This window comes from Vulpes lagopus, chromosome 5 (assembly GCF_018345385.1).
Source record: "Vulpes lagopus strain Blue_001 chromosome 5, ASM1834538v1, whole genome shotgun sequence".
Lineage (NCBI taxonomy): Eukaryota > Metazoa > Chordata > Mammalia > Carnivora > Canidae > Vulpes > Vulpes lagopus.
The window spans coordinates 127406612-127419550 of NC_054828.1; the positions used below are offsets into that span (position 1 = coordinate 127406612).

The 12939-nt window shown below is 49.2% G+C and overlaps 2 protein-coding genes across 7 annotated transcripts in view; both read right to left on the bottom strand.

Annotated features, from left to right (window-relative positions):
* The window catches only part of ASAP2 (ArfGAP with SH3 domain, ankyrin repeat and PH domain 2), a 178527-nt gene extending 169536 nt beyond the window's left edge, over nt 1-8991 (bottom strand). For 3 of the 6 annotated variants that reach the window (XM_041754374.1, XM_041754375.1, XM_041754372.1), the window contains exon 1: nt 8457-8991. In XM_041754374.1, coding sequence (XP_041610308.1) covers nt 8457-8582 — 126 coding nt within the window. In that variant the 5' untranslated portion in view covers nt 8583-8991. The remainder of the gene's footprint in view (nt 1-8456) is intronic. The other 3 variants (XM_041754377.1, XM_041754376.1, XM_041754373.1) reach the window with 1 other exon arrangement.
* Nucleotides 8616-9229, bottom strand: LOC121491897 (alanine and glycine-rich protein-like). The gene is made up of 2 exons (XM_041757024.1): nt 9086-9229; nt 8616-8996 (listed from the first exon to the last, which is right to left on the bottom strand). Exons 1-2 carry the CDS (start codon nt 9227-9229, stop codon nt 8616-8618), a joined length of 525 nt encoding a protein of 174 aa, XP_041612958.1.
* Between the last annotated feature and the right edge of the window lie 3710 nt (nt 9230-12939).

The window sequence follows — 12939 nt, forward strand, 5'->3', positions numbered from 1 at the left end:
TGTCAGCTATTGTTGCAGTTAGTTTAAAAAAAATACTAAAATGGGCAGCTGGGGTGGCTCAGTGGTTTAGCGCTGCCTGCAACCCAGGGTGTGATCCTGGAGGCCCAGGATCGAGTTCCACGTCGGGCTCCCTGCATGGAGCCTGCTTCTCCCTCTGCCTGTCTCTCTCTCTCTCTCTGTGTGTGTGTCTCTTATGAATAAATAAATAAGATCTTAAAAAAAAATACTAAAATAAGAATGTGATTTCTTCTGGGAAGCTAAAGAAAGAGGCCTCCAAATCCTGATCACCTTGATAGAATCCTAAAAGACACAGAAATTCATCATTAGAGGGAGCAATCTTCATCAACCACCTGATTTTACTGACAGCATCTGTGTATAAAATCAAATTGACAAAGCCATCTCCAGGATCAAGTGGAAAGATGACATCATTAGTAACACCGTTAGTAGGACAGGCCTCCTGCCAGGGTGTGAGCAATGCCCTGGGCCACTCGGCTCTGCACGGCTGGGCATGTCAGCAGAGCAGCGAAGCCAAGGAAGAGAAACCATTTCTGCAGCACAAGGACAGAGAGGAAGCAAAACAGCGAGGGCTTCCCAGAAGCTACTCCCCAACACTAAGGGGCGGGGGGGGCCTGCTGGCCACGCAGCCATCAACACTGAGGGCCTTCTCTGGCCCAGGTTATATACAGGCAATTGACTGCTAAAAGGGCAGACTCTTGTGTTTAAATGCCTGAGTTTGAATCCTGCTCCTACCGCTTCCTAGTTTTGTGATCCTGGCAAAGTGGCTGAGGTCCTCTGAACCGTGTAGGGTTTTCATAATAATGAAACAAGGTAATAGCATATGGAGAGAACTGAAAGCATGTCAGGCACATGGTGAGCACCCCATAAAGGCTAGAAAGAGGGAAAAAGAAGTGACCAACAATAACACTCCAGCCACACTGTGGATATCCCAAACACATTCCTACAACAGCAGCATCATTTCAATGTAATCTCACCAAAAACAAGATTCTGGGAAGTTTCCCTTAAAATTAAAACTCTGGGCAGAAGGTCCCTGAAAACGTACTACAGCTTGACAAACAAGCCTGCCATACAGAGTCAAGGATAGTGCGTAACATGCTAGCAAAACAGGAAGGGTAAAAACAGGAGGACTGGCTTGCAGAGAGGCAGCCCTGCTCAGGGTCCTAAGTACAGGATTCAGAGATGCATTCACAGTTCTGAACTCCAAGGCATGGGTAAGTGCGTGAATGAACTGATGGGACGGTATGAGAGGCTGCCAAACCCTGACCCTGAAAAAATGCAGAGAGCACCATGGCTGCCAAACCACAACTGGCAGCTCTACCCACCACCCCAGTTCCTCCAAACATCTTTACTACTTGATCATTTTAACACCAGCTTTGGGTATAATACTTCTCAGCTAGACCCTAAGAACCAACTCATGACAATGACAGTATAATAACTGCAAAGCCTTTTTAAAGAGCATTGTTACAGTCAATCGCTCACTCCAAAATCAATGAACTGAAAGAATCTTACCACCAAGCCTAGAATTCTTTGTCTGAATTCAAAGGGTCCATAAACCTGGATTGGAAGAAAGAATCACACGTGTATTTCATTAGTCCCTTACTGAAATTTAGTATTTTCTTCATTTATGAATGTAAGACACCATAGTAATATTAGCAGCATCTGTGACTCCAATAAAAGGTATGTTAATAGAACTTCAGAGTTTGAAATATCTCACGGTATTGCTTATACTCATTGGCACCTCAGAATTATTTATTATCAGACCCACTACCAACTCTTGATATTTAATGTCTTAGTAAAATAGCATATATTGGTATGATAGATTTTTCAAATATTTTGCTAACTGTATTTCAATATATTTGGTTACCTTTCACTTCCTCTGTACTGTATCTGATGCACTAAAACATCTTTCTGAATAAGGTCCACCACCTTCCTCAGAATGTCAGAGGGGTCCATGGCACAAGTAAGGCTATAAAAATAAACTATAATTGCACAAAAAAGATGAGAGTATAAGTGGTTCCTAGGGAAGGAGCTAGCCCTGTCCACTTTTATAGCCCTGGCACCTGGCAGCGACAACATATTGGTAGGTGCCCATGACAGACATTTATAAACCAATAAACTCAACAAAACCAAATACAAATAAAAAATACAGCCCAAGTGTTCCAGTTCTAGTTAATGGCCCATTTATTCCAACATCATTCATATGATAAAATGATAATGGTACACAAGTGCCTGGAAGGGCCCTGGCAACTGCTTTAAGGCCATACAACATGTGAAAGCATAAGCAAAGGAGGCAGGATATTGACGAGGTGAACTCAGCACCTCTCTTTAGTAGGGAAAGAGGAGTGTTTGGGGAGCTTAATCAGGGACAGGATCTCAGGCATCTGACCCAGCCATAAAAGTGTCACCAGCTAACCCCTGCCTAGAAACAGCAGAGGAGAGAAGCAAACATGTCCCTCCCACCCAGGTCTACATCGCTGGATCTCAGTCTGCCGTGAAACAAAATAAATATTCAGGATCGGTCCTAACAGAAGTTCTAGAACTAGTGAGGCTGTGCAGCACACGGTTGGCTTTGAGGTGATACAAAGCAGCAGCAGAGAGCTTCAACTCCACTACACAGGCACCGGAGGTCCCTTCTCCCAGTCCCCTGGGTGAACCGGGCTTGACTGCCGCCTCGTGGGACAGGGCCTCAGTTCTGCTCGCCTCTCCCCAGCACCCCAACACCATCTTCACCAGACGGCTCCTCTGCCCCCACTAAAGGTCAAGACCCTCTTGTCTGGATGGCCCCAAGTCTCCCGCTCTCCTCTCTTGCCTTGCTAGAACAATCTCCATGACATCTATAAAATGTAAATCAGATCATGTTCTTCCCTGCTCAAACCCACTGATAGCTTCCCAACTCATCAGTTAGGTCCAATCCTCTCCCAAGACCACAGAGGCCCGTGTGACCTGCCCGCCCCCATCCTGCCCGCCTTGCCCACCTCCTTCTTCCTGTCCTTAAATACCCTAGCCCATTGCCATCTTCTGGCCTCTTCCACGCTATTCTTCCATCCCAACTCTTCCCTGGCTTCTTCAATGCATTCTGGGTTCTGCTCTACTGTCACCTCTGCAGAGAGACCTTTCCTGATCTGTCTCCCAATCTAGTTCTAGGCAACTTTTCTTATCGCTTATCACTTACCAGTACCTGATGTTGCACTAGATGATTATCTCTTTACTGCAGGGATCACCAACCCCAACTGGGGAGAAGCTCTCAAAAATGCCAGCACTCCAGGCCTCACCCAAACCAGTAAATCAGAGTCCCAGGGAGTGGATCAGGCATTTGTGTTTCTACAAAATCCCCCAGCGCCAAGTGATTCTAATGTGCAGCCAGGATTCACACTCCTAGAACAGTGCTTCTCAAACTTTAATATGCATATAATGCACCTGGGGATGATATTAAACTGTTTTAATATGCATATAATGCACCTGGGGATGATATTAAACTGTAGACTCAGTTTCAGTATGTCTAAGGTGGGATCTGAGATTCTGCGGTTCTGACAAGCTGCCAGGTGGTGCCAATGCTGCTGGTCAGTGGACCCCGCTTTGAGTTGCAAGGGTCTGAAACAGCACTGCCTGACAGAACTTTCCACAGGGATAAAAATGTTCTAAATCTATACCATCCAAAACATACATGGCTACTGAGCACTTGAATGTTAGCTAGTACAGTGGAGAAACTGAATTTTTAATCTTAGACTACCATGTGAGTACAGGACTAGAAGGTATATGCTCCATGAGGAAAGGCAGCAATGCCTAGAAACGTGGAGGGTAAGAGAAGAATTAAGATCCCTCCAAATTCTTGACCTGAGCAGCCCTCTGTAGGTCGGACACTATGAAAATCTGATCAGAGGCCTAGTTGGCCACCACCTCAGGAGTGGATCAATATTTATCTAAAGCAGGGAGGCAGACACAGAAGACTTTTGAGACTTCAGTGGCTAACAAGCATGTGGAACCCACAAATGACTACCTTGCCCTCACGACGCAATCACACATCACTACACAAAGCCCTCCTAACCACAGCCCCAGGTACACCTGACCGATGCCATCCTTGAGCATCTGCGATTCTGGATGATCTTAGAGCCACAGCGCTCACACTGACTTGGTTAATTGCACGGATTTGTTTATAGGATGCCTATCTCTCCCACTCAAGCTGTAGGTTCTTTCAAAGACAGAACTTACTCCACTTGGTATTCTATTCCCGCCACTTAGCACACAACAGGACTCAATAAAAACTGCATGACCGAGCCTGGAATCTACCAGGAGTACGATTAGTGGTTTTACTGTTAATCACAAGAAAGAGGGAAACTGAATTGTGGGAAGGGGGGGGGGGGCTTACATAACAAGAGAAGATCATTTCCTCCTTAAATGACTCAAAAATTTCCAAGCACATCAGTACAGATTTCAGAACACAGCATAAATAAGGTGGTCTTGTGTGACCACAGAACCTCATTTCCAAAAACACAAATGCGTGGCCAAAAAGATGATGTTGTTCTGACAACAAATCCAAGATCTGTTCGTCTGGGATTTGGAAGAGGCCCGTTCATAAAGAGCTAAGATTCCAAAACACACTCTTGCCTAAAAGGCACATGGGCCAGGTTCCCAACTGCTGGGAGGGGCATCTGGCCCCAAGGACAGCAAGGCCCCTTGGGAATTGGTGTAGCCCAGATGCTCATTTTACCCCTGCAGTCAGAACGCTGTGCTTGTGACAGCAATGAGATTTCCAAGGTAACCAAGGACAACAGAGTAGAGAATTATGGCCCCGGAAGGAAGTAGATTAAATTTTAATACTTGCAAGTCGACATCAAATTTATTTTTAAAACTACGTATCTAACAAAGCCACCAGATAAGCAAGACAGAAAGGATGGTGCTCTATGGGAGGGTTTAACTATAAACGTGAATATTCCAAGTATGTATACAATTTTTTCCTATTTTGAGGATACTTCAAAGTTCCTAGAGACTCAAAGAAACGGAGACAGAAATAACACCCCCCCCAAAAAAAGGGGGGGGGGAGAAGCTCACTTTTCAAAGTTATGCCACAACTACTTATTTTTTCCCGTTATTTCCAAAAACACAGGGCAGATTCCATCTAGTGGTAGCAGCAGACTTTGCTAAAACTGTGCACAATAATTACTTTACCCAGAGAAAGTGATCACCAGGCAACTATTTTAAAACATAGCTATGTGCTGACCTGCTGTCAAGACGACAAACTGGTTAAAAAAGAAAATAAGCATGGGTTAACAGATACATAGTTTTTTATTCCCTTAACTCATTCTACTATTCATCCATTTCTCCCACTCTTCCTACTCAACCCCCATGTAAATCCCATCTTGATGCCAAAGCCCTCACCAGTTTCCATGGATTAACTATAATATAACCTGTTAAGCAGTTAGCATTTACTCAACCAGTTGTCTGTCAGGTATCTCCCTGTGGATTATCTCAGTAAGCCCTCCCCATAACCCTCTGAAGTAGAAAAGTATTGTTATCCAGAATTTAGTGCTGAGTAAAGTGAGAAAACGGGTATCTCAGCCAAGTTCACACAACTGGCAACTGGTAGAGTCTGAACTTGAACCCAGATCTATCTCACAAATGAGGGATTCAGAGAAATCAGTATTTTTTTTTTTTTTGAGAATTCAACATTATTAAAAGTAACAAAACAGGGGTGCCTGGCTGACTCAGTGAAGCAGGTGTGACTCTTGATCTCAGGGTCGTAAGTTCAAGCCCCATGTTGGGTGTAGAAATGACTTAAAAATAATCTTTAAAAAAAGTCATGGAAAACAGCAACATTTCTGAAAATAGCACAGAGCCAAATTCAATTCCAGCTCTTCAACTTCCTAGGCTCTATAGCCTTGAACAAATTATCCTGAGACTCAATTTCCTCACATATAAAGCCAGGATGAGAAAGACATGTAAGAGATGTGATGTTCATAGTATAGAGCAGGGACCCATAGTATAGTATAGGATATTCATAGTCGGCAGGGACTACTCATAGTCTAGCTACAGGTGCGTGTTATCAAAAAAGTACAGTGCAGTTGCAAGACAATTTTTATCTAATTTGCTAATCCTATGACTCATTTATTTAAACACAGGGCCAAGAGCTTGCAAATTTTAAATTCATTTTACTTCTGTTAAATGAGTGACAAGTCACAACACCCACTGTTTCACTCCAGTACAAAAAGTAGATGCTTGTTGAAAACCAAAATGTGGATGCATCAAGTTTTGGTAATGGGAATGAACATTCGAGTGAAGAAAAAAGCATTATTTAAAGGCATCCACAGTGATTTCTCAGAGAGTAAACACCTTCCAAATCCAGTTATCCCATAAATCCAAACTCACAAACTTCATCATCATAGTATGGATAGTGGCTTTGCTTAAAGTGAAGACAGCCCCATAACGATTTCAAGTTTTTCATTTTTGAGAGTTTAACCAATTTGTGTGCTTTGATGGCAACACAGAGCAAGTCTGCAGTTTAATAAAATGACCAAATCCAGGCTCTTTTTAATCTGCTCAGTAACTGAGCTCTTGGGTAATCCCCTGCACAGCATACAAAAAAAAAAAAAAAAAAAAAAAGCCTTGGAATAACACACTGCAAACTAAAATTAATCAGAGGAAGGGTATGCCAATTTTATCAGCAATTCCTATTTGCTAGCTTCCCAGCATCTGCCAGTGTTAATAATATTTAACTGACAAAGCGCCGTGGGTAAAAGAAACAGAACTTTACACGCAATCAAGCCTTCTTTAAGGCATAGAGCACAAAGCTTCCTTCTCCAAAGAAATATTTGGCTACTTCTTTGGTTGCAGTCCTTCCATAGATGTTATTAATGGTGTATTCTCAAAACTTCATGAAAACGTTCCCCTTGCTTTTCAACCAGTACTTCTGGAAAAACTTCTTTGGGTCATCCCCATCTGCCTCCTTTGAAACCATCTTTTTAAAGCCTTGCTGACACAAGTAGAATTAAATGATGTGGGATTACAGAACTCACTGCAAAAGATTTACACGGAGCTCTCCTCCACCAAAAAAAAAAAAAAAAAAAAGGAAAGAAGGAAGGAGGGAGGGTGGGAGGATGCCCTAGCTATACTTAAACATTTAGAACGCTGAGTCTATAACTTTTGAGTTAGCCTATTATTGACTGTTTACGCCTATAAAGAAAAAAATAAATTCCATTAAGGGAAACATTCTGGATCCCCCCCCCCACCCCAAACAGTTCCTAACAGCAGATGCTCTGTTCAAGTGGGCAAAAAAAAAAAAAAAAAAAAAAAAAAAAAAAAAAAAAAAAAAAAAAAAAACCCTAATGGCATCACTTAATTAAAACCTCGGTGGTGACCTTCCCTCACTCACTCTAGCCCAATCCTCTTCTAATACAATCCCTACAATACCCCATTTTAAGGCTGGAACCTGACGTTCTGGCCAAGAGAAATGTAATCGCCGATTCCGCACCTGCACACGTGTGGCTCGTCAACCAGTTACCTATTATGAGCCAGGCAGGGTGCTAAGCACCTTACGCACAGGGTCTCTAACCCTCGTAATAACCCGGGAAAGGATGCATCCCTAGTCCCGTTTGCTAGGTAAGGAAAATGAGGGGCAGAGGTGAGGAGCTGCCCCCACCCCACACGGCCAAGCGGGGCCCTGGACTCCCAAACTCGGCCCTTCCCCGCGGGCTGCTCTGATCGTCAACCGAGGCTCGTCCATTCCGAAGCGTTCTCCCCTCAGGAGGCGGAGGGGCTCACCCGCTAGCACGAGGCGCGATGACTTTGCACCTTGGAAGCACTTGACTAAAATCAGGCCCTTTTGCAGGAGGATGGGGAGGGCGGCGATGAGGGTGGGGGACGTGCAGGTGAGACACACACGCAGACGGGGGCGGGGGGGGCTCTCCGAGGGCTCCGGGTCCGACGCGCCGGCTCAGCGCCCAGCTCCCCGCACCGGGCTCCCGGGCGCGGCTGCGGGACGCGCTGAGGCCTCCCCGGCGGAGGCGTCCACCCCGTTCCCGGGCGGCCGGGGTCCCGACGCCCCCCAGGGCCCGGCCGAGGCGGCGCGCGCTGCAGCGGGGCTCGGAGCTCCGGGCTGCGCCCCCGCGGGGCAGGCTGCGGGCAGGGGCTCCTCCGCCACGACCCGCGGGGGGTGGGCGCCAGGGGAGGGCGGGCCCGGGGGTCCCCGCGAAGTCGGCCGCGCCGCGGGGAAGTGAGCGCGGGGGGGGCTCGGAGAGGCCCGAGGTGGCCGTCAGCCGCCTCCCCGCAGCCACCTCCACGGAACAAAGGGCTTCTGTGCCGGGCCCGGCCGCGGCGGATTCCGAGGGAAAGAAACTTTTCCCGGGCGGCGGCGGCGGCGGCGGCGGGCGGGGCGCGGGGCCACCTGAGGCCGGAGCCGCCGCCCCCGCCGCCCCCGCCGCCCCCGCCCGCCCGGCGCCGCTCACCTCCTCGATGGCCGCCACGGTGTTCCGGCACTGCGCCGTGCGCGTGGTGAAGCTCGAGGCCGTGGGCGCCTTGTAGTCCTCATGGGTCTCCGCCACGAATTCCGACACGGAGATCTGGTCCGGCATCGCCTCGGCGCGCGGGCGCGGGGAGCCGCCGCCTCAGCCGCCGCGCGGGCTCCGACCGGCCGCTCGGACGCCGCCGCCGCCGCCGCCGCCGCCGCGCCCGCAGCTCGCCCGGCCCGCGGACAAAGGGAAGCGCCGGGGCGCGGGAGCCGCCGCCGCCGCAGCCGCCGCCTCAGCCGCCTCAGCCGCCGCCGCAGCCGCCTCAGCCGCCTCAGCCGCCGCACGGCGCGGGTCGGCCGCCCGCGGGGCCCGGCGGCGGGAGCAGGGGCGGCGCGTGCAGCCCCGCGCAGCTCGGGCCCGGCCGCTCCGCCCGCCGCGCCGAGGGCTCCGCCGCCTGCCCTCCCCGAGCCTCGGACCCGAGGCGGACGCGCAGAGCCGGCGGGAACTGCGGGCCGCCCAGCCGCGGGCCCCGAGCGCCTCCCGCGGAGAGAGGGGCGGGTCCGGGCCGGGGGCGGCGGCCGGCGAGCGCGGGGCGGGGCGGGGCGGGGCGGGGCGGCGCGGGGGGCCGGGCCACCAATGGGCGCGCTCGCCGCCGCCGCCGCCGCCGCCGCCGCCGCCGCCGCCGGGAAGCCGAGCCCGCAGGAAGGAAGGCGGCGCGCGCCCCGGCCCGCCGAGCCGCCCGCCCGCCGCCGCCCCCGCCGCCGCCGCATTGTCTCGGCGTTCGAGGCCCCGCGCCGTGGTTCGAGGGCGCGCCCCGCGGGCCCAGAGGGGACGGCGGGGGCCGCGTCGCCCCCTCCCCCCGCCCGGACCCGACCCCCTCCCCGGGGGGCGCTCACCCCGGGCCGCCGGGAACGCGGGTGCGGGCGGCGGAGAAAGGCCGAGGAGCCCGCCCCCTGCCGGACGCTGCGCCCCGGGGTGGGTGCCCCCGAGCCCTACGTGCAGCCCCCGGGCCCCCAGCGTCGCGGGCCGCGCCGAGCGAGGCTTGCTGGCTTCACGGAGAGGGCAGCGGGCGCGGGGCGAAGGGCACCCCCACCCCCACCCCCACCCCGGGGCGGCCTCGGGGTCCAGACTTGGGTCCTGCCCCTCCCCCCCGCAAGCGCTCCCGGGCCCCGCGCGGGTGTCCCCGTCGCGTCTCCCGCGCTCGCAGGAGCACGGACCGCTCCGCCCACAGTTGGGAGTAGTTTCAGGGTCCTCGCCCTGGACCCGCCCCGGGAGGGTGACTGGGTGCCCCGAGGCGCGGGGAGCCCCCGAAAAGAGCTCTTTTCCGTACGGTGGCAGAGGGGAACGTGCGACAATGGCAGGCAAACCTCGTTCGGGACTGGCCCAGGGCAGAATTTGAGTTAGGGACGCCTGGGCGGCTGCGAGGTTGAGCGTCTGCCTTTGGCTCGGGTCCTGGGATCGAGTCCCGCGTCGGGCTCCCCGCGTGGAGCCTGCTTCTCCCTCTGCCTGTGTCTCTGCCTCTCTCGAATAAATACATAAAATCTTTTTAAAAAAAAAATTTGAATTAGTACAGATTTTCATGGAACAGCTCTTAAGGAAACTTTTAATAGTGTTTTTTTTTTTTTTTTTTGAAACCTAGAAGCCCTGAAGACCCTCCTCAAACACAATCACACCCTATATAACTCTACACCAGGCCTGTGGCATGGTCTCTGTAGCTGCCAGCCATAAAACCAAGAGAAACTTTACAAAAACCTTTTGTGCATCTTGAAAAGGAGGAAGTGTGAGAGACGCTGGAAATTCAATATGTCAGACAAAGCAGTCCCCTGACAAAGCTGCAGGACAGTGGACCAGTCAAACAATCTTTTTAAAGCTCCCGTGTAAGAATTTGCTATAGGACATGGCAGCTTGGGTCAGACGTTATGTATGGCCTTTGGTATTTTAGTAGCCTCGCCTGTGAAATTTAGCTCTCCGAAATAGCTGTGTTAAGTGGATGGATGGCTTTCATTACTGCACTAAGCAATGGGAACGATTTTCAAAACCGTAGTAGCATCTCTGCTTCTGTCTTTTATGTGCTTTCACTCTTTTGGCGTCTTTGGTGGGTTTCCTCTATATGCAGCTTTGTACCATCCGAGTCCTGTACGGGTTTTTATCAATACATCCTCCCCTACGCCACGGCAACGCTGTATTCCTCCCAGCTAGTTTTCCAGCTACAGCTTTTGCTGTGGACGCCAGAGAATATTCTGGATAATTTTTCAAGTCTTGACTTTGAGAGGACTAGTATCTACCAGGCTGTGAGAGTTTAAGAGGAGGAAGTAGTATTTTTCCTTGGCATCTAGTACGGCATTAACCAGACCGATCAAGATTTCCTTTACCAGGACAAAGTTGAGCGTGGCATTCTTCTCTGCTCTCTTTTTATAGGCAACTTCTCTTCTTGTGTCCTGTGGTTTAATATAGCTCTTCGGGTATCTTTACAGGAACCTTTAGTAGCCACAGAAATAAAATTGCAAAGCAGCAGTGCATCATGCAGGTGTATGGGACGGCTGGTGGGAGGCAAGTAATTACCAAGTCCACTGGTGGTGCAAAGAGGTCATCTTGAACATGGCTCAAGAAAATATGACACACAACACACACACACACCCATTTTTTAGTACACGAATGGAAGAACTTGCTGATAATATCATTAAAGACCTGCATTCCTGGACACCTGGGTGGCTCAGTGGTTGAGCATCTGCCTTCGGCTCAGGGTGTGATCCCGGGGTCCTGGGATCGAGTCCCACATCGGGCTCCCCATGGGGAGCCTGCTTCTCCCTCTGCCTGTGTCTCTGCCTCTCTCTCTCTCTGTGTCTCATGAATAAATAAATAAAATATTTAAAAATAAAAAAAGTCCTGCATTCCCTTAACAAGAACTTTAACATCTAAATAACCCTGAAAACATAGTTTCAAAAATAAGTTTCAGTCATAAAACTGACCTGAAATGAACTGACATGAAGCTATTTTATAGTCTTGTTTATCCCACTTCATATGAATATTTATGCTTTGCTGCAAAATATAAATGTGCATAATTATGGACTACTGCCCCAGACCCTACTGGGGGTGACTCAGAATATCCAGTGTGTGTGCTGTATTACCATTCTAAAACTGAAAAACTCTGAATTCCACACACATCAGGCCCCAAGGATTTCAGATAAGAGGTTGTAGGCTTGTATTACTTAAAAAGAAAAAAAGGGGATGCCTGGGTGGCTCAGTGGTTGAGCTTCTGCCTTTGGCTCAGGTCGTGATCCCGGGGTCATGAGATCTAGTACAGCATTGGGTTCCCTGCAGGGAGCCTGCTCCTCCCTCTGCCTATGCCTCTGCCTCTCTCTGGGTCTCTCATGAATAAATAAATAAAATCTTAAAAAAAGAAAAAAAGGGAAAAAAAGAAAAAGATGGTGTTACACACTTCTCATTTCCAGGGAAGAGGAAAGAAACTCTCAAAAATGGCATTTATAGCAGCCCACTGGGACTGGCCAACAGCCCATTTTCCAAAGGGATTTTCTGCTCCACGAGTTCTCAAGAACCTGGGATTTTTCACTCTCAGGTCAAGGTGTAAAATAAGTTCTTAACTCTGAAATGTATTTGAGGGTTGGCTGGTTTAATACAAGACTTATCCAGTTCGCTTGCTATTAATTTGTGAACAAGTACTCTTAGAATGAATAGATCTTGGCTTTAAAAGAATTATGGTAAATAGTGTAATGAAAAAAGGGGCAGGGGAAACCTACAACAACCCCAGTGATAGAACATGTAAATATAACCAAAAGTTTCTCTTCTACAGCTTAACAACATTCTCCACCACCACCACCCCCCCAACACACACCTCCAATGTTAGCAAAGGGGCACATTTATCCCAAAGTGAGACAGGTTTGATTGAATACATTTACCACAATGATCTTGCCCTTGAGAGGGAAAAAATTAGCATACAGAAACTCTTTTACAAGTGAGAACTTAGGCTTTGGTATCAGCTTTGCTCTTCTGTGATTTGGTTAAGTAAATTAACCTCTTTGGACTCAGTTCATTTGTAAAATGAAAACAGCTGGACGAGCTAATTCCGAAGGTTCTTCCTGCATTGGTACCGATTCCATGATCCATGTTTTATGTTAGTTTGGGCCCAAGAGGGAATACAAGCCCTTGCTACAAGGACTGTATTATTACTGAGAATCTAATCATTGGTCCTAGACATTTGAGAATGAGCATGTTTTAGAAGATGTTTCAAACTAATTTTTGAGAATGTTGTCATTTTGTTACGTTGGTAAGTTGAGATGACAAACTGATTTATTCATAGCTCGCTTTGCATTAAGATACTTGAGGTGTGTTCATATATATATATATATATATTTTTTTAACAAAGCAGTTTCTCTAGGGGACACTCTGCTGAAGAGACAGTTCTAGAAAAATGAGGCATAATCTGCACTATGCCGCAGTCAGCTAGAGCTGATTCCAGAGA

Bases quoted from the DNA above. Each gene is read 5' to 3' on its own strand.
- LOC121491897 (XM_041757024.1), bottom strand. From the start codon at position 9,229: ATGCGGCGGCGGCGGGGGCGGCGGCGGGCGGGCGGCTCGGCGGGCCGG. The intron at 8,997-9,085 runs GCCCCCCGCGCC...TCTCCGCGGGAG, and splicing joins GCGCGCCCATTGGTGGCCCG to GCGCTCGGGGCCCGCGGCTG.